Genomic DNA, 20,539 nt, shown 5'->3' with positions numbered 1-20,539 from the left:
TCCAATTGACTGATTTGTTTATTTTTTATAACCACCGATAGCTGCGTCAAGAGTAGCAAAAGAATAAAAAAATAAAGTCACTCGCGTTCTGCGTCGGACTCGAGGTGCATTCACTGACCACTTGCGCAGTAGGAAAGTTACCAGGGGTGACTGATTCTGGCAACCCCCCCTGGTAACTTTGCCTAGAAAAGAGGGATCCTGCTCAAATTTGCCACACATACTCAAAATGACCCAATAGGTACACAGAATAAGTCACTTGATGGTTGGGGTCAATTTTTGTGATTAGAGGGGGGGTACTTATTGTGGCAGAGGCTGTCAGAATCAGTCCCCCCCTGGTAACTTTCCTACTGCGTAAGTGGTCAATGAATGCACCTCGAGTCCGACGCAGAACGCGAGTGACTTTATTATTTTTTTATTCTTTTGCTACTCTTGACGCGGCTATCGGTGGTTATAAAAAATAAACAAATCAGTCAATTGGAATACAATTACGTGTTCTCTAACAGGATACCACCTATGTGTATGTTGACACTTAATTTGATCTCGCTGGAAACACGATCGCCCACTTCACTCATCCTCTCCCCTTTTCATCGTGTTTTGATCACTGAAATTACTTTATAAAAACTTCATTGATTGCGAAATTTCTTTGGTCTAACTAATGCAAATGCAGGTAATTCCCCCGAGCCAAACGCTTACTCTACGTGTTGAATTGTAGCGAATGGTGTGCTGAAAACCACACCGACTAAGACTGCCACTTTTATGGAAACCCTAGTTTAAATTACAGCAAATCAAAAACACAAACTCATACATTCTTCGTGCCTTTCAATGAAAAAAAACGTAGTAACATTGCGCCGCCTTCAGTCAATGCGTGCGCGCAGGGGATACAGATTTTGGCAGGGGGTAAGTACTTTGGCACGACACCGGCGTGCGCGAGCGGAGCGCGAGGCTGTCAGTTATGAATGAATAAATAAATAAATGAAAAATGCCACCTTTCATTTCACAGGGCACACCGGACTGCGTACCAGCAGGTAAAAGTCGAAGTAATTCAATAAATACAAAAAGAAGTAATTGAATAAATACAAAAATAATGGCTGGGGAATAAAAAAATAATACGTTTTAATATTTTTTTTGTTTTGTTATAACATGAATTTCACTCTCTCTCTCTCTCTACCCGTATATATATACATATATATATATATATATATGTATATATATATATTTATTTATTTATTTATTTTTTTTTAAGCATTTTTGAAGGTGTGCCGCTACTTCGCACCTATATATTTTTATATATAGGTGCGAAGTATATATATATATATATATATATATATATATATATATATATATACACACACACATGTTTTTTTTTTTTTTTTTTTTTTTTTTTTTTTTTTTGAAGGTGCGACGCTACTTTGCGGATTTTCAGTTTTCGCGGGTGGTCTCGGTCCCCATTAACCACGATAACCGGGGGTTCACTGTATATGTATATGTATATATATGTATATGTATATTAGGGGTGCAACGATACGTCTATCTGTATTGAATCGTTCGATACAGTGGTCACGGTTCAGTGCGCACTGGATTGAACAATACGCAAAATGTTATGACGATGAGGAGCAACGCTGCCTACTGCGCCTTTTATATGCTGGATTGGCGAGCGCAGACCCATTCACTGTACGTTACTGCCCCTCCCACATTCATCTTGGCTCAAGCTGCACGAGAAGCTCGCTAGCAGTTGCAACATGGCTATAAAGCATACCTGAAGCGGAAGAAGCTCCACCAAACTTCACGTCTAGCGTTAGGAAGTAATTTAGTTTTCAAGTATGCACCAGACGGAAAGCGTGGTGGACTTCAACTTCAACAGTAGGTCGCAAGTGTCATACAATTCTAACTACGTCAGTGGAAGTACAACAAACGTGGTCACATTTACGCAGACATCACTTCAAAGTGAAAATGAGTGGAACGTTCTAAGGTTCCTGCGCGGACCTATTTCACCAATACTGCTAATTGTGACATGTGGCTTACAGACACTCATAGACTGGCACTGACTCATTCTTTAATTTTATCACCATTTCCCCATCAGTATTACCCTCAACTTTACTAATCTCCGGAGCCATGTTGTTCAAATAGCAAATTACATCTGCAATGTTACAATGGTGGTGCGCTTAGATTTAGCTTCAAGGCAAGGCAGCTTACTGTGCCGAGCATAACTGCCCCTGGTGTTTGTATGACATAAAATGGCTCATAATAAAATTACAAGTTGTGAGTTGTAGTTGACTGACATTTATTAAAATTTGGGCAATGTCTGTCGCTTTACCTTCCTCTGCTTGCGGGACCTCTCCCATAGTGCGTGTGACTCAAGGTGAAAAAAGCAAACGGGCAGCTTACAGCTGATATGCTGCACAAGGAACCAATCAGATGGTGCTTTAGGCGGGCTAATCTGCCTCTGAAGGCAGTGGCGCGAGCACAGCAGAGAGCAAGAGAAACGCACTGCAGCGAGCCAAAATTCACCAGCTTTACTTTATTGGACGTTAAATTAAAACAATAGAAATTGCAATTGTAGCACACTCACCTGTTGTTAATTTGTATTCACCAAGCATAATAATAGTAACAAATCTCTGCATAGTTTTATTATGGTTTTACAATTTTGGATGTGGGTTTGTTTCGAACTGAATTCTTTTTTTTGAGTTTGGCGATGAAATAAGAGCTTTTCAATAATAGATTTTGTTTCCAAATTAGCCTCTTAATTGCCTTTTATATATTAACTTAGAATACATTAAATAAAACTTTAACCTTAAACCAGAAATAAAAACTCATAGTGTACATACTGTATCCTTCCGGTTCAGTGGCGGCCATTTGGGTCTGGCCTTGAGTTTGAATCGCAGCAAAACTAGCGGCCGTCAGTCAGCCACTCATGAAAAGTAGTTGCCGAAATTTGGCACTCTGTGTGACAATTCAGTTGTGCTTAGCTGTAACGGATAATGTGTTTTGGTTCTCACATGACTATGCTCCTCACTCAGTTTCTCTCTTCTTATTGTCCGTACGCGAGCGTTTCAATTCCCAATCGTTGGGCCCTCCAGGGCCCCAACTGAGGCTGCCTGGCGCAGTGAAAATGAAACATATGAGAGCCAGCATTTCTGCTTGATTTTGGCGGTGATGTGTAAAGAATCTCTGTGTTCTGAGGGATGGCCAACAAATTTAAGACAATTACTGTGAAAGTGTGGCCAATGGATCAGGGTGGCTCCTCAGAGCGGCTTTCTTCCCTGCTTCGACTTTTCCACGCTCAGCAGGAAAGGCGGGTGGGGCCGATTTGTCTTGGAGGCGAGGCGGCGATACTGCAGGAATGACCTAAGTGAAAAGGCATGGATACTTGTTGAATGTCACCATATTGAGATCCAACCGGGGGTCTCTGAGTCGGAATGGCCTGGTCTTTCAATGTTTTATTTTCGGTTCACTGAAGATGTCTTTTTTATATTTGCAAACACATGGGTTCATTGAAGGCTAGATTAACATTATCATTAAAAGGTGAAAGGATTAGAGTGCTGACCAAACGAACATGACGTTAGATTTCTGCCACAATTACGTTAGCGTAATGTCAAATACCGCGTACAAAAATGAGTTTTGCGTCTACGTCATGTGAAATACTAAAAAATACTAAGAAGAGTTGAAGATTAAACGTGTTCACTGATGTATTATGTCTCTTTTCAAACAACGTACATTTCATTCATTGAGGACAGAAGTGCTTTTGCTTCATGCAAAACCTTATACATTAGATTCACTTAAAGATCAGCGTGTCCAATTTCCTAAAATGTTCACTGAAGTCGAAATTGTCTTATTTTTTTTGTTTTGTTTTTTTGTTTTACATAACTTTCATTGATGATCAATGTTTTTGAATTTTTGCTGCTAATTATAAAGTTTCGTCTTTGGTCCTTTCTGTTGCGTTCTTGACAAGGTATTGGAGACAGAAAAGAACTTTTCCTCTTTCCCACCTCCTTGATACTCTCCTCTACCCCAGTGCTTCTCAATTATTTTCCGACACGCCCCCTCTACCAAGAAGAAAACAATTCGCAACCCCCCACCCCGCTAGCATTTTTTTTTACATTTTGTACTAATGTACATTTCCTTTGTATATTGATGTTAGATTATGTCAATAAAATGTCCCCTAGCAAAGCTAAATTGGTAAGAAATATAATTTTGAGAACTATTATTGTGAGGATCTCGAAACTCAGTCCTCTATGGTGCAAATATTGATGAGATGATAAATATTTACTATACGTTTGACATCGATCCTCTTCGTCGTGATGACGTCATCCGTTTCCGTGTTCAGAGCGGCTGCTCAATTGCTAACGTAGCCGTCGTCTTATTTAATGTTTTGATACGTAATGATTGCAATACTGTTCAGAGCCGCTGGCTCTCCGCCCAAACGCGGTTCGAGTCAGACTTCTGTTAAAAGTCGAGTGTACATCGAAGCATTTATTACTCTGTAATTCATTTTAGCGATTAGCACGCTGAGCGCCCCCTTGTTCGCCTCCTCGTTTAGAAGGCTACTTGATAGTGGGGTTGTTTACTTGTCATCACGCAGCTTGTTGCTGCTGCTGTGCACGGACTTAGACATAGTAGAAATAAAGCTCATACTGCTGCGACGCAAAATAGCTTGGCGGCTAGCATTCAAGTAAAGCCGAAAGAAATTTCTTCCGGGACAACGAGCGTCAGGGTGGCGCTTTTTTTTTTTAATCAGTACTGCGTGACCAACTGCGTGAACTCAGGGCACAAACCGCAGCGTTGACCATCTCAAATTTGCGTTGCGGTCCCAAAACGATCGTTTAGCCGTACTATAGTACGGCGGAAAAAAAGCATGTACCCCAGGGTCACACGGGGCCCCCCTCAGCATCGGGGGCGCGCCCCACTAATTGAGAATCACTGCTCTACTCTAAAGATGCAATATTGTTGACAGTGGACCTCACTGTTCACCATGTAGCTGCCCAGCAAATATCCAAGCATGTGGCGACTCCGCCGATATAACCGTGCCAAAGAATCAACATTGTCATTGTTCAATATTGTTTTCTGTTATTTGCCGCTCTCTTCCAGCCAAAGTGACGCTGGCGGAATATTTCTTCCCATTGTTTCTCATGTTGTTGCTGTCAAGGGTCCAAGACGGGAGGAAAATGCTCTTGCAAGTGATTGCATCAAGCAAGTCACTGTGACGTTTGCTTTGAAAGGAGAAGAGTTACACGGATGAAGCCTCATTACACACCTTTTATACGTATTTGGCTCGCGTATTGTATAATGTGGATTAAGACAATTTTGGTTGTGCTAGCTTGATAAGTTAACAGAAAGCATCTTTTGTCATACGTTTGTAAAAATCAAAGGCTTGTCAGTCTACATTGAAACAAACATCCATTTTTGTAAGACATTTTTGTAAATATCAAGAGTAAATCAGTGAACACAGTTAATGTTTCTATGAATATCAAAGACACTTCTTCAGTCAACCTAACTCATGTTTTAAAATTGTCAAAGACTCTGTAGAGCATATGCCTGTAATTAATTAGAACTATCAAAGAAACGTAAGTCTTCAGTGAATCAAAGTCCACAGCACAGCTCTTGGGTTTTTGACATGTTAAGCTTCAAACAGTTTAAAAGTCTGAACCAGTCTGTTGACTGTCTTCTGGTATTCTGGCGTTCAGTCAGGTGGGCCACCATGTCATCTGTATATTTCAACAGTGTCATCCCCCTCTATTCTACAAGTGATGTTTTCGGTTGTATACACAGAGAAGAGGATGTGAGACAGAACACAGCCCTGTGGTAGCCCTAGATTTAAATCAATGTACTGGATTTAAAACTTTTTAAAAGCACCTGTTGTGGTCTCTCCTGTAAAAAGTTCGTAATACATAAAATCAGCGTGTCGTGGACGTGAGAATCAGAGAAGTGACGTAGCAGAGTGCCAGTGTGTCCAGTGTTAAAAGTCCATTAATAAAATCCTGGTGTGTGATTGTGCAGAGTCCAGATGTTTAGTGACCATATCTTAATGTGTGAGACTTGCATCCTCTACACCCCGTTTTGCCTTGTAAGCAAAGCAGATCCAGTTTGCCTGCTGGCTCTCCTCGTAGCAGGACGCTCACCACACTCTTCATACACAGGATAGATGTCAGGGCAACGGGCCTACACTCCTGCAGGTTCCGAGCGTGTGCCTTTTTGGAAATTGGAATTTTTGTGGATTCCTTCCACTGGTTCGGGGTACGGCCAGAGTCCAGAAGGCCTTTCTCTTCTCATCTGAACAGGCTTCATTAGTTCTTGATAACCAAGCCTTCTTCTAAGTGATACCAGACCATTTGCAATCCATTTGATGCCCAAAGAATGAAATGTTCGAATTGTCGATTCCAAGAGTCATCCTTTGCCGGTGGTCCGTGTCTAATGTAATTTGATATTTTTTATTTTATTTTTTTCCAATGCAGACGTTGACCCTGGTGGATGAGGTCCTCCCACCATATCTCAGCTTTCAGGCACATCATTGTTGTTCAAAGAATGCAAAGCCGTGTTATTGCCGATTTCAATGATACGCTGGTGAAAGAACATTTTTAACGTGCCATGGGTTGAAGTTGCGATGATGTTTGCTTGGCTTCACTGGTCTTGATGTTGATGTGTGCTTCTGTATGTGACGTCAAACAGTCTAGGGTGAGTCTTAATTGTAGTCATTTCAGTCCAGATGTCATGCCATGAGGTCAAGTAAAATAAATAAATGAATGGCTACTGTCTTCCAAACTTCAAATCAAAAACACATGCGTTAATGAATTTAATATACTATCTTCACCAAGTTTGTGTATATTAAGTAATGCATCTTGCGTAAGTGCGGTTGAAAAACGGTATCCGACCAGCGTTCCCGCACCTGTGCTGCATTCATTATTGATATATGGGTGCAACGAGTGCTGACGTCATCCATTGCACCAATTGTGGTGTTACCATATCGCATCATTCAAAACACTGCTCCAACAAGCCGTGTGGCACTGAATTCTGCACTATTCCCACTTTTGAAATGTTTTCTGTTGCCAACTAAATGATTGTTTATGTTGCATCACTTGGTCTTGTCTGCTGCGCAAATGCCCGCGGCTGTGCGCAACGAGAGCTAATTTGATTCTCTGCTCCGCCACCCCTGTGGGACTCGGCCGTTGTTAAGATTCATTTACTTTTTTTGTTGTCTTGGCTTGAGGAGAAGAGGGTAATCAGTTGCTTTTTGCTTCGCTTCTATTATTGATTAAAGAGTTGTGTTGATGTTGTTGATGCGGGGCTGGTCAGCCTTTGCGTCCAACTTGTGTGTTTAATTGCTCTGGTGACATTTTCTAGACTAGTCCGTTAATAGTCGGATATTCCATGAGTTCTCTTTGTGGTTTTGTTGGGCTGGTCAATCTTGTGTGAAACTAATTCTTGTGGAAGTATTTTCTACTTGGTGACAAACACCTTGTTGTTTTGTGGTGCTGATCAATACTCTTGATTTCATTTCTGACACAGATTTATGTGGCAATATTGTCTAGAATACTGTGAAGAAGAACGGGAACCTGCACAAGTTGCCTTTTTGCCGATTGAGGTTTCAGAGAGGTGGTTCTCAGCAAGTTTTCTCCAACAGGATTCTCATACACTGACCCACTTTGAGAAGCATTATCTTCTTCCAATTACAATCCATCACCAGATTTCACTGCTTGCAATATTGCAGACATAGTGTATAGATGAAATAAACGAATTGACTGAGATTTGTGCTGTTGGTTGTGTATGAATTTGTTTAAAGTGCTGAAAAATAGTCGCCGCAGCCACTTCTTCTTTGTGACATCTCAGCAATCCTGTTTAATGTGATGCTCATTACCCACAAGGCGCCACTCGTTTACTACTGTGAGACTTTGTAGTCTCAGCCATTTCCAGTTGGGGGTGCTAACTTGTATTGTAAAATGCCCCAAGTTAGTCAGAGGGGTTGCTTAAGAGAGTCACGTGTGAACAGAACAAAGTATCTCGGTCTGTACTCAAGGCTCTCTGTGTTATAGGGCGGCCCGTCTGTTTTGGGGAATATTTGAGACTTTTCTGGGTGTGTGTCAGGGAAGTTTCTATTAAACAAGCCTGGACAAATGAGTCAAACAGCCAAGATTGTCCTTGTGTCTCGCGCGGAGCAGCCCCCTGAAGTCAGAGGTGAAGCTCCTGCTTCCTGTTCCTGCAAGGCTTTTATTGTATCGCAGCAAAGCAATTTGAATATGCAACTCATACAGAAAAGAAACACCCCTTGCATAACGGTCAGTGTGACTTCAGTTTGCGTCCTTGGATCTCAGACACTTTTACTTCGTATCAGTCTGGAATGAGCGCCTGGCTTGTCTCTTTCTATCAGTACAGGCACTTCTGTCAACACTGGATAACAAGGGTACACTGTTCATTTGAAAATCAAATGACCTGAAAGCATAGTTTGAAACTTGATAATATGACAACCTAATTTCTTTGACAGTGTGAAAATGCGTTAATTGTAAGTTATTTCAATAAAATGCATCTTTCAGGGCGACTTTGATCCCCTCAAAACCCGGGTGATCAACTTCAAGATGAACCCAACGGCCGTGGCCAAGCAGCAGCGGCAGCAGGAAACCGAGGCCCTACGGCAGGAAGTGGAACACCTACGTGACGTGGTGCGCAAAGTGCAAGAGGGGGGACACGGGGCCGATGTGGATGATGCCCTGCACTCGGTCAACCTGAGACTTCCGCCGCCCAAGGAGGTGCAAGGTGAGAAGCATGCAACATTTTTTACTCATTGGTTTTGTTTGTTCTACGACAAATCATGGATGCCTAGAGCGCTCATTGCATGGCCTAGGGCCATGATCTCTTTTTTTTTTTTTTTTTTTTTTTTTTCAAAATGAGCTGATGTATTTACAGCCTGCCATTAACACTCTATAGTTGAGAAGCTGTTTACATGTCTCATTGGTGCTATAGTTTTGGTTTGTAACTCAGTTCAAATGGCCCAGGACAGCAGTTTCAGGTCATTGTTGCTAAATTAATTTTGGCACCAAAATATCGGTAGCGTTCCTGATTTTTAATTTTCATTTATTTATCAGCTTACCTCTACTCTGTAAAGGCCCTTGGACAGAAAGTTCTCAACAACCCATGCCAAAAATTAAATTTGATGAAGCCGCCATTTTGGAGTTGCTTTCTAAGAACCTCCTACTAGTCTATTCACCAAAATAATCTCCAATCAGAATGAGGGGATATTTCTAAAAATTAATTGAGGGGAAAAAAATCTCATGCATTTTATTTTCCGGCCTCAGATTTGTTGAAGCAGATCGAGCTGTCGGAGCTGAAGAACCAGCGTCTGAAAGAGGTGTTCAAGCAGAAAATACAGGAGTTCCGCACCATCTGCTACATCCTGACCGGCTACCAGCTGGACATCCCCATCGAGAACCAGTACCGGCTCACATCCGTTTACGCCGAGCATGTGGAGGACTGCTTGGTTTTCAAAAAGGTCGGCCTATGCTTTTTCCTAACCCATCATCTTCCTGCTGTGCTGTATATCAAAATGCTACACAGAGCGAGAGAAAGAAAGATGAATTTGACCTTGCAGGGTGCGAGCGCATTTATGCACCATTAGGCTACCGTATTGCTTTGTGCCCCACTCAGCCGTGCAGCGAGAAAGACACTGACGGCAACGCTCTTTTTTTTTTTTCTTTCTCTGTATTTGTGTGAGCGCGTTGCCGGGCAGAGACTGATGACAGGGGGAGTGTCATGCGTCCGGCCTGCATAAATCGATACCAGCTCCACATACACACAAATGCGCGCACGCACACACTCACGAGTGTCCACTGAGTCCTTTTGCCTTTGAGCAAATACTATCTTCAGTACTATTAATCTACCAAGTCAACATAACCCTGTTAATGTTTTTCAAAAATAATTTGAACTCCAACCAGGAACAATTAATTGGATTGGGCTGTCGACCTATTCATTTATTTTAAATTTTTTTGCCTCAATGCATTATTTCTCGTCTTTTATTTCTGTTGTGCAAGGTGTTAAACTGAGTAATTGGCGAGAGGAACAATCACCTCAATTACATGATTAAATTGTTTTCAGAGTCAAATTCAGACCGCGAGAGGAACGATGTAATCATTTCTGCACATTGTGCACACATGGAACAAAGTATGTCTCTGAATAGACGGGATTATTTCCAATCCTTCTACGGTAGGCTAACTGCTTCTGAAAATTGGCATCCTTCAGTAACAGCTAATTTCTGAATGTCTTTTTAGAGCTTGTCAGCACACATTCCAGTGAACTAAATTAGCAACAGCACTTACTGCCATGTGTTGCGTTTATAAATCTCGGCTCTCTGTGGAACCTAACATGACCCATTTGCCAAAATTTGGTGGAGTGGGGGGAGCTCAGGTACATACTGGATTTTGTATGTGAAACCTTAATGGTTTCATATATTTATAAAAAGCTGTCAGAATAGTACTGGGGGAAGCCCCAATACTGGATGTCCCTTAACCGTATCCCCACTTTAGGTTCGCAATAAAAGAGTAAGACAACAGAGGCTAGTGTAAACTAGATATTTACTATTCACAATTAATAATGTTTAAAAAACTGCATGTAAGGTGAGAACTTTGCAGTTGGACAGGAAACCACTCATAAAAATACAGCCTATGGCCCACACTATTACCACATCTAATAAATAGATAAGAAGATAAATACACTACAAAATGGTCATGCTAAAATATTTCAAAACAAACAACCGTAATCAATAAATCACTCTAGTAAAAAAAGTGTGAAGTGGCATTTCAAGTGTTAAAATTAGCCCAGCCACAGAGTTACATTTAGTCTATGTATGGTTATATGGACACAAAAATTGGGAGGAGGAAAAACAGTGGACACAATAGATTAGACGTTTTCACCTCAATAATCAACATCAAAGGAAACTCTGCTGGCGCAGACTATGGTCTTCTGATCTGACACAACAGGCTACAGATGGTCAATTTGAGTTTGGGGCAACAACCATTCACCATGTATTTAAACAAAGTGATAGTCAGTTGGTTGTCAGAGAAAAATCATAGGTACGAGTTATAATAAAAATAGTATTTGATTCATACTTTAACTGGGACCTTCAGACCTCAACCGGCTGCCACAAGGTGAGAACAAACGTGAGTTTGGGAAATCTCACGGGTTTTTAAACAAGGGTAGGCTGCCTTCTTTCTGCTGCCTGTAGTGAATGCTGGGTCTTAGTGTCCCACATGTTTCATATGTGTAGATTATATTATGCATACTAGAGAAGCAAAACAAAACATTTTGAATTAAAGGGATGATCCATCCACCATGGTCCATTTTACAATAACAAGCTCAGTTTATGCATCCTTTTTTTCAGGAAAATGATATTAGCTTATATTTTGTATTTTATCTTAAATTAATTTAGGGGAAAACTATACAAAACTGGGACTCCTCCTGGTAATGAGCATTATGGCCGCGCCGCACTCCTCTCCCTCCATGTCTTGGTCGGAATCACGGGAGGGACCGACCCCAATTTCTTCATTCAAAGTCATTGTAAATATGTCACTAATAACATCATAATATCGGGACCAACTGTCCCCAAAATGTATGTGGACGTCTCTACCTGCACCCACTTCAACCTCTGAAATCATCAAAAAACGATAAGCCTTTCCACGGCTGGTCTATGGTCACGATGCTGTTCTGCAAGGTAAGGGTGTTCTCGTGTGTGTGTGTGAGAGTTCAGAATGGAGATGGCTCTCGGAAGAAACTGTTTCTCAGTCTATTGGTCCTCGATTTGATGCATCTGTAGCGCCTGCCAGAGGGCAACAGGTCGAACAGGTGTGAGTTTGGGTGGGTATTGTCTTTGACGATGTTGAGAGCCCTTCTGAGGCACCGGGCGGTGTAGATGTCCGACAGTGAGGGGAGAGGGCAGCCAATAATCCTTTGCGCTGTTTTGACTGTCCTCTGGAGCCTCACTCTGTCCGCCTCAGTGCAGCCGCTGTACCAGGTGGAGACACAGTACGTCAACAGGCTCTCGATGGACGAGTGGTAGAAGGCTAGCAGCAGCTTCCTGTCCAGGTTGAATTTCCTGAGGACTCTCAGGAAGTGCAGACGCTGGTGGACCTTCTTTACCACTGCTGTGGTGTCGTGAGTCCAAGAAAGGTCGTCGGAGATCTGTACTCCCAGGCACTTGAACGTGTGGACCCTCTCCACACACACGCCTTCGATGCAGAGGGGGGGCGGCACCGTCTTCTTCCGCCTGAAGTCGACGGCAATCTCCTTTGTTTTAGCAGTGTTGAGTTGCAGTCTGTTGTCCTCGCACCAAGCCGTCAGCCTCTTTACCTCCTCTCTGTAGGCTGTCTCGTCACCTTTCGAGATCAGACCGACCACTGTCGTGTCGTCAGCAAACTTGACGATGGTGTTGTTGCCGTGGGCCGGGCTGCAGTCGTAGGTGTAGAGGGCGTACAGGAGAGGGCTCAGCACGCATCCTTGAGGGGAACCGGTGCTCAGCATGCGGGTGGAGGACGTGTAGGGGCCGAGCAACACAGTCTGGGGTCTGTTGGTCAGAAAGTCCTTAATCCAGATGCGTGTGAGGGCAGGGAGGCCGAGAATGTCCAGTTTGGCGACGAGGATGTCTGGGATGATCGTGTTGAATGCCGAGCTGTAGTCCACAAAGAGCATCCTTGCATAGCTCTGCTGTTGTTCCAGGTGGCCCAGCACAACATGCAGAGCAGTGTCGATGGCGTCCTCAGTGGATCTGTTAGCCCGGTATGCAAACTGGTAGGGGTCCAGAGTGGGAGGAAGGCAGTCTCTGATGTGCTGGAGAACCATCCTCTCGAAGCACTTTATGATGACTGGTGTGAGAGCAACAGGACGGTAGTCATTCAGGTGGACGGCTGGTGACTTTTTGGGGACAGGAATAATGGTGGAAGTTTTCAAGCAGGAGGGGATGACTGCTTGAGCCAGGGAGCGGTTGAAGATCCTGCAGAAAACATGTGACAGTTGGTGGGTACATGTTTTGAGGACCTTGCCTGGTATTCCGTCGGGTCCAGTAGCTTTCCTGGGGTTAACAGCCAGGAGCGCGCGCCTCACTTCGTGTTCCTCTACGGTGAGTGGGGGGGAGTTGGAGCATGAAGTGCGGGGGTGTGACGGTTGGGGCGAGTCAAAACGAGCGAAGAAGCAGTTAAGCTCCTCTGCCAGCGATGCACTCGGGTCTGCAGAGGTCGTGCTGCTGCCACGGAAGTTGGTGATGCTCCGTAGACCCTGCCACACCTCCCGTGGTCTGTTACTGGCATGGTGGGACTCCAGCCTCCTCTTGTAGTTTGCCTTGGCTAGCTTGATGCCTTTGCTCAGGTCAGCACGAGCCACCCTGTACTGGGCTTTGTCGCCTGATCTGAAGACAGCGTCACGGGCCTTGAGGAGAGAGCGAACCCTGCTGGACATCCAGGGCTTCGCATTTGGGAAGGTCCGTATAGTCCTGTGTAGGGACACAGTTTCCATGCAGAACTTGATGTAGTCCAGTACACAATGTGTGTAGACATCAAGGTCCTGATGATCAAAGAGGTCCCAGTTTGTGTCTTGAAAGCAGTCCTGTAATTCACTCATGGCGTCGTCACGCCAGGTTTTCACAGTTTTTGTGGTGGGCCTGAATCTGCGCCTGAGAGGGGTGTATGCAGGTGCGAGCTGCAAGGACAGGTGGTCTGACTGGCCGAGGGGGGCAAGTGGGAGGGCCCTGTATGCGTGCTTGATGTTCGAGTACACATGGTCGAGAGTGTTGTCTCCCCTCGTTGGGCACTTGACATGCTGGTGAAACTCTGGGAGTACAGTCTTTAAATTGGCCTTATTAAAGTCTCCCGCTACTATGTGAACGCCATCAGGGTGGGCCCGCTGATGTTTATTGATGACGCACGCGAGTAGCGAGAGCGCCGTGCTAGTGCTAGCGTCGGGAGGGATGTAAACAGCTGTGACAATCACGACCGTTAGCTCCCTCGGGAGAAAATAAGGCCGGCATTTAACGGACATGAACTTGATGTCGGGGGAAGAGTGCTTCTCGACGATCGTGCTATCGCCGCACCAGTTCTCATGCACGTAAACACAGAGCCCCCCGCCCCTTCTTTTACCGGTGTCCCTCGTCCGATCCGCGCGATGTAGCGAGCGCCCGGCCAGCTGGATGCTAGCGTCGGGACGTCTGCGTGCAGCCAGGATTCCGTGACGACGATCACACTGCTGTCTCGCACATAGCGGTTTCCCAGGATTTGTAATCCCAGGTCGTCGATTTTGTGGACCACGGATCTGGCGTTGGTGAGGTACAGACTCGGCAGTGGTTGCCTATGGGGCTGCCGTCGCAGCCGTTGCAAGACACCGGACCTGCAGCCCCGCTTCTGCTTCCTCTCTCTGCGTCGCCTCCCGGTCCCGATGACAAGCCACGGTGAGCCGGGCAACCTCGCCAGTTCGTCCGGAATTTTGCGATCATAGCAAAATTCCTCTGTGATGGTTATTTCGCATCGATATCCAATGTCCACGATGTCCTGGCGGGTATATCGATGTTGTGCCTCAGTTGGTGCCATTAAGAGCAAGCAAACACTAAATAAACTGACTTAAAAGAGAGTGAGGGAATTCTCAAGGCCACTCCGGGCTACGGACTACAGAGGCTGTAGAGTTAGCCTCCCTGCTGGAACTTTTGTACTCTGAATTTTTCAAAGTCTGTCTACCCATCCATCCATTTCTGCACTGCATGTCCTCACTATGGTCGTGCGTGGGCTTGCTGGATGTTTTTATTGTCCAAATATTCACCAAGACACAACAACCAGTATGGTCATGAAGCTTGCTATCCAGCATTGGCACTCCCTAAGCGGCTCCGGCTAAAAGCACATGTAGCTCCGCGATGCGGACCATTCAAGAAGACCACCTCCGTGGAGATCTATTTCGGAAATCCAAATCACTCACTCAATAATTGCTAAGCTGCCGGCTGCAAGCGGTGTCGGACGGGAACATGCTAGACTACTTGAGATGCTACAGCCACCTGTGGCATATGGCCACAGGCGGAACAGTAAGCAGCTAATTCCATTGGGCTAACGCCTTTTGTTTTAGCAGCCAGAAGCTAATTGTTGCTCTTAGCCGTGCCGTTATCCTACTGTTAGCCGGGGAGTGGATAAATATCCATTCCCGTCTGCAGGCTGTTGCTACCTGCCACCGTCCGCCGTCTGCCTCCTGAGACTTGACACGACTGTAGCCTAGCTAAATATCCGAAATTTAGCCAGTCGGGTTTGTGTGCATTCATTCTCTTGTCCGCTTCAGCCCGTGTAAATGGAAAATATATCGGCACGCTTTTATACTTTAGATTCTTTGGCGAGACTTTACATAGGTTCAATTGGACAAGAGTAGTTAGTATTGTGCATTTGAATTGTGGTGATGAGCTCCAGAAGGGGGCGTGCCAAATTGTTGTAAATCGCATCACAAAAAAGCCGTACATCACTACATTCTTTTAGGGGGGTGAATTTTTGTACTGATGCCATTTCTACATGAAAACCTTTTCTATAAGTGCCAATGTTAACGTCAATCCATTGTCCCTTTAAGGTTAAATCAAAACAAAATACAAAATCAATGCAAGTGTTTATTTTAGTTTTCTTTAGCATAGTACATTTCCCGAGATTTATTCATGATTTGATTGCCATCCATCTTCTGTACCGCTTCTTCTCACTAGGGTTGCGGGAGCCTATCCCATCTATCTACGGGCAGTAGACGGGGGACACCCTGAACTGGTTGCCAGCCAATTGCAGGGGATTTGATTCCCGTCCGCATTAAAAAATAGATTGGTGCCTAAGTAAAAAGAAATATGTTTAGAAATATTGTTGGAGTTGAGTCACCGAGGAAATAAGTATTTAGTAAATTAACCTTAAAAGCCAAACTTACTCCAATGCGTGTTCGTTTTTTTTGTACTCAAGAAGAAAAGGGTCAAATAAAGACTCAACAACTGATTAGAGTTCTGATATTTAGTTTCTTCGATTTCTGGAGTTCAGGAAATAGTACAAAGACAGATATCTGGGCGGCTTTTTCTTAATCTCACGAGAAACTGTACTCGGGCAAGCACAATCGAAAAATGTCGCGCATCTTTCAGCCCACCTTCAGATTTTATAGGAGTTTTTTTATGTAAAGGGGAATGCGAGTTGAATCGGTCGTCCTCGCTCCCTCCCACGGCACGGGTCCACGTCCAAGGGAAGGTCCTCTCGAGGTTAGTCATCGTCTGGATGGTTGATTCCCGTCTGGTCCCCAGGACTGGCATGTGTGTGTATGTGCGTGTGCTCCGATTTCAAATTGTTATGTCTTTCGGAATGTGTTTTTGCGATAGCGTCCCTGAGACACCTCCAGTGCCCCAATTTTGTATGTTTGCATCTCTTCAGCCAATGTGGAGAATGTGCTTCGGCGTATTTGTCCATGAAGTGCTGTTAATGTGAGTGCAGGTCATGGCAATTATATGTGTGCAAGTTTGTCTGACTACTGAAAATTTCAACAAAGTTCCCACATTTAAACTAAGTACTATAAATTTAGCACATGAGAAGAATATTATAAATCACCTTGACTACAATCCAAGTAATACCTATGCACTGTACTTCTAGTTTAATTTGATAAATGTTTCTTGTTTAATCAATGTTTAACATATCCAGTAAATATGAACCTGCTAAATTTAATAATCGACATTCTGTCCCGTAAGTGTTTAAAATAATGCCAGTAATCGTAATACAATCCTTCAGTATTTATCTTATTATTTTTAGGGACCACATTTTCAGAGAATCAGAATCAGAAATCCCTTTATTGTCATTGTACTCAAGTGTGCAACGAGATTAGAGAGCTCCCCTCACCAGTGCAATACAACAATAATTCAGATAAATATATAAATTAGATAAATAAGAGAATAATAGTGCGATGGAAAATAATACGAGATAGGATATATAAAAACACATCACGTTGCTGTTCTGCAAGGTAAGGGTGGTCGTGTGTGTGTGTGAGAGTTTAGAATGGAGATGGCTCTTGGAAAGAAACTGTTCCTCAGTCTATTGGTCCTTGATTTGATGCACCTGTAGCGCCTGCCAGAGGGCATCAGGTCAAACAGGTGTGAGTTTGGGTGGGTATTGTCTTTGACGATATTGAGAGCCCTGCTGAGGCACCGGGCGGTGTAGATGTCCGACAGTGAGGGGAGAGGGCAGCCAATAATCCTTTGCGCTGTTTTGACCGTCCTCTGGAGCCTCACTCTGTCCGCCTCAGTGCAGCCGCTCTACCAGGTGGAGACACAGTACGTCAGCAGGCTCTTGATGGACGAGTGGTAGAAGGCCAGCAGCAGCTTCCTGTCCAGGTTGAATTTCCTGAGGACTCTCAGGAAGTACAGACGCTGGTGGACCTTCTTTACCACTGCTGTGGTGTTGTGTGTCCAAGAAAGGTCATCGGAGATCTGTACTCCCAGGAACTTGAACGTGTGGACCATTTCCACACACACGCCTTCGATGCAGAGGGGGGGCGGCACCGTCTTGTTCCTCCTGAAGTCGATGACGATCTCCTTTGTTTTTGCAATGTTGAGTTGCAGTCTGTTGTCCTCGCACCAAGCCGTCAGTCTCTGGACCTCCTCTCTGTAGGCTGTCTCGTCACCTTCCGAGATCAGACCGACCACTGTCGTGTCGTCAGCAAACTTTAGAATTAGAATTAGAATTAGAAATCCCTTTATTGTCATTGTACTCAAGTGTGCAACGAGATTAGAGAGCTCCCCTCTCCAGTGCAATACAACAATAATACAGACAAATATATAAATTAGATAAATAAATAAGAGAGTGCAATGGAATTTAGTACTGAATAGGGTATATAAAAACACATCACGATGCTGTTCTGCAAGGTAGGGGTGTTCTCGTGTGTGTGTGAGAGAGTTCAGAATGGAGATGGCTCTCGGAAGAAACTGTTTCTCAGTCTATTGGTCCTCGATTTGATGCATCTGTAGCGCCTGCCAGAGGGCAACAGGTCGAACAGGTGTGAGTTTGGGTGGGTATTGTCTTTGACGATGTTGAGAGCCCTTCTGAGGCACCGGGCGGTGTAGATGTCCGACAGTGAGGGGAGAGGGCAGCCAATAATCCTTTGCGCTGTTTTGACTGTCCTCTGGAGCCTCACTCTGTCCGCCTCAGTGCAGCCGCTGTACCAGGTGGAGACACAGTACGTCAACAGGCTCTCAATGGACGAGTGGTAGAAGGCTAGCAGCAGCTTCCTGTCCAGGTTGAATTTCCTGAGGACTCTCAGGAAGTGCAGACGCTGGTGGACCTTCTTTACCACTGCTGTGGTGTCGTGAGTCCAAGAAAGGTCGTCGGATATCTGTACTCCCAGGAACTTGAACGTGTGGACCCTCTCCACACACACGCCTTCGATGCAGAGGGGGGGCGGCACCGTCTTGTTCCGCCTGAAGTCGACGGCAATCTCCTTTGTTTTAGCAGTGTTGAGTTGCAGTCTGTTGTCCTCGCACCAAGCCGTCAGCCTCTTTACCTCCTCTCTGTAGGCTGTCTCGTCACCTTTCGAGATCAGACCGACCACTGTCGTGTCGTCAGCAAACTTGACGATGGTGTTGTTGCCGTGGGCCGGGCTGCAGTCGTAGGTGTAGAGGGCGTACAGGAGAGGGCTCAGCACGCATCCTTGAGGGGAACCGGTGCTCAGCATGCGGGTGGAGGACGTGTAGGGGCCGAGCAACACAGTCTGGGGTCTGTTGGTCAGAAAGTCCTTAATCCAGATGCGTGTGAGGGCAGGGAGGCCGAGAATGTCCAGTTTGGCGACGAGGATGTCTGGGATGATCGTGTTGAATGCCGAGCTGTAGTCCACAAAGAGCATCCTTGCATAGCTCTGCTGTTGTTCCAGGTGGCCCAGCACAACATGCAGAGCAGTGTCGATGGCGTCCTCAGTGGATCTGTTAGCCCGGTATGCAAACTGGTAGGGGTCCAGAGTGGGAGGAAGGCAGTCTCTGATGTGCTGGAGAACCATCCTCTCGAAGCACTTTATGATGACTGGTGTGAGAGCAACAGGACGGTAGTCATTCAGGTGGACGGCTGGTGACTTTTTGGGGACAGGAATAATGGTGGAAGTTTTCAAGCAGGAGGGGATGACTGCTTGAGCCAGGGAGCGGTTGAAGATCCTGCAGAAAACATGTGACAGTTGGTGGGTACATGTTTTGAGGACCTTGCCTGGTATTCCGTCGGGTCCAGTAGCTTTCCTGGGGTTAACAGCCAGGAGCGCGCGCCTCACTTCGTGTTCCTCTACGGTGAGTGGGGGGGAGTTGGAGCATGAAGTGCGGGGGTGTGACGGTTGGGGCGAGTCAAAGCGAGCGAAGAAGCAGTTAAGCTCCTCTGCCAGCGATGCACTCGGGTCTGCAGAGGTCGTGCTGCTGCCACGGAAGTTGGTGATGCTCCGTAGACCCTGCCACACCTCCCGTGGTCTGTTACTGGCATGGTGGGACTCCAGCCTCCTCTTGTAGTTTGCCTTGGCTGGCTTGATGCCTTTGCTCAGGTCAGCACGAGCCACCCTGTACTGGGCTTTGTCGCCTGACCTGAAGGCAGCGTCACGGGCCTTGAGGAGAGAGCGAACCCTGCTGGACATCCAGGGCTTCGCATTTGGGAAGGTCCGTATAGTCCTGTGTAGGGACACAGTTTCCATGCAGAACTTGATGTAGTCCAGTACACAATGTGTGTAGACATCAAGGTCCTGATGATCAAAGAGGTCCCAGTTTGTGTCTTGAAAGCAGTCCTGTAATTCACTCATGGCGTCGTCACGCCAGGTTTTCACAGTTTTTGTGGTGGGCCTGAATCTGCGCCTGAGAGGGGTGTATGCAGGTGCGAGCTGCAAGGACAGGTGGTCTGACTGGCCGAGGGGGGCAAGTGGGAGGGCCCTGTATGCGTGCTTGATGTTCGAGTACACATGGTCGAGAGTGTTGTCTCCCCTCGTTGGGCACTTGACATGCTGCTGAAACTCTGGGAGTACAGTCTTTAAATTGGCCTTATTAAAGTCTCCCGCTACTACGTGAACGCCATCAGGGTGGGCCCGCTGATGTTTATTGATGACGCACGCGAGTAGCGAGAGCGCCGTGCTAGTGCTAGCGTCGGGAGGGATGTAAACAGCTGTGACAATCACGACCGTTAGCTCCCTCGGGAGAAAATAAGGCCGGCATTTAACGGACATGAACTTGATGTCGGGGGAAGAGTGCTTCTCGACGATCGTGCTATCGCCGCACCAGTTCTCATGCACGTAAACACAGAGCCCCCCGCCCCTTCTTTTACCGGTGTCCCTCGTCCGATCCGCGCGATGTAGCGAGCGCCCGGCCAGCTGGATGCTAGCGTCGGGGACGTCTGCGTGCAGCCAGGATTCCGTGACGACGATCACACTGCTGTCTCGCACATAGCGGTTTCCCAGGATTTGTAATCCCAGGTCGTCGATTTTGTGGACCACGGATCTGGCGTTGGGGAGGTACAGACTCGGCAGTGGTTGCCTATGGGGCTGCCGTCGCAGCCGTTGCAAGACACCGGACCTGCAGCCCCGCTTC

At 45.7% G+C, this 20,539-nt stretch overlaps 1 protein-coding gene across 6 annotated transcripts in view; it reads left to right on the top strand.

Annotated features, from left to right (window-relative positions):
- Window positions 1-20,539, top strand: part of mad1l1 (mitotic arrest deficient 1 like 1) — a 139,301-nt gene that overhangs the window by 96,530 nt on the left and 22,232 nt on the right. For all 6 annotated transcript variants that reach the window (XM_088302540.1, XM_088302534.1, XM_088302537.1 and 3 more), the window contains 2 exons: window positions 8,523-8,742; window positions 9,282-9,475. In XM_088302540.1, the coding sequence (XP_088158666.1) occupies window positions 8,523-8,742; window positions 9,282-9,475 (414 nt within the window). The remainder of the gene's footprint in view (window positions 1-8,522; window positions 8,743-9,281; window positions 9,476-20,539) is intronic.

This window comes from Idiotropiscis lumnitzeri, chromosome 8, assembly GCF_059441095.1.
Source record: "Idiotropiscis lumnitzeri isolate Australia: NSW breed Sydney's pygmy pipehorse chromosome 8, RoL_Ilum_1.0, whole genome shotgun sequence".
NCBI lineage: Eukaryota > Metazoa > Chordata > Actinopteri > Syngnathiformes > Syngnathidae > Idiotropiscis > Idiotropiscis lumnitzeri.
Note: the sequence above shows the minus strand (reverse complement) of the source record. Positions and strands in the feature narration are given on the sequence as shown.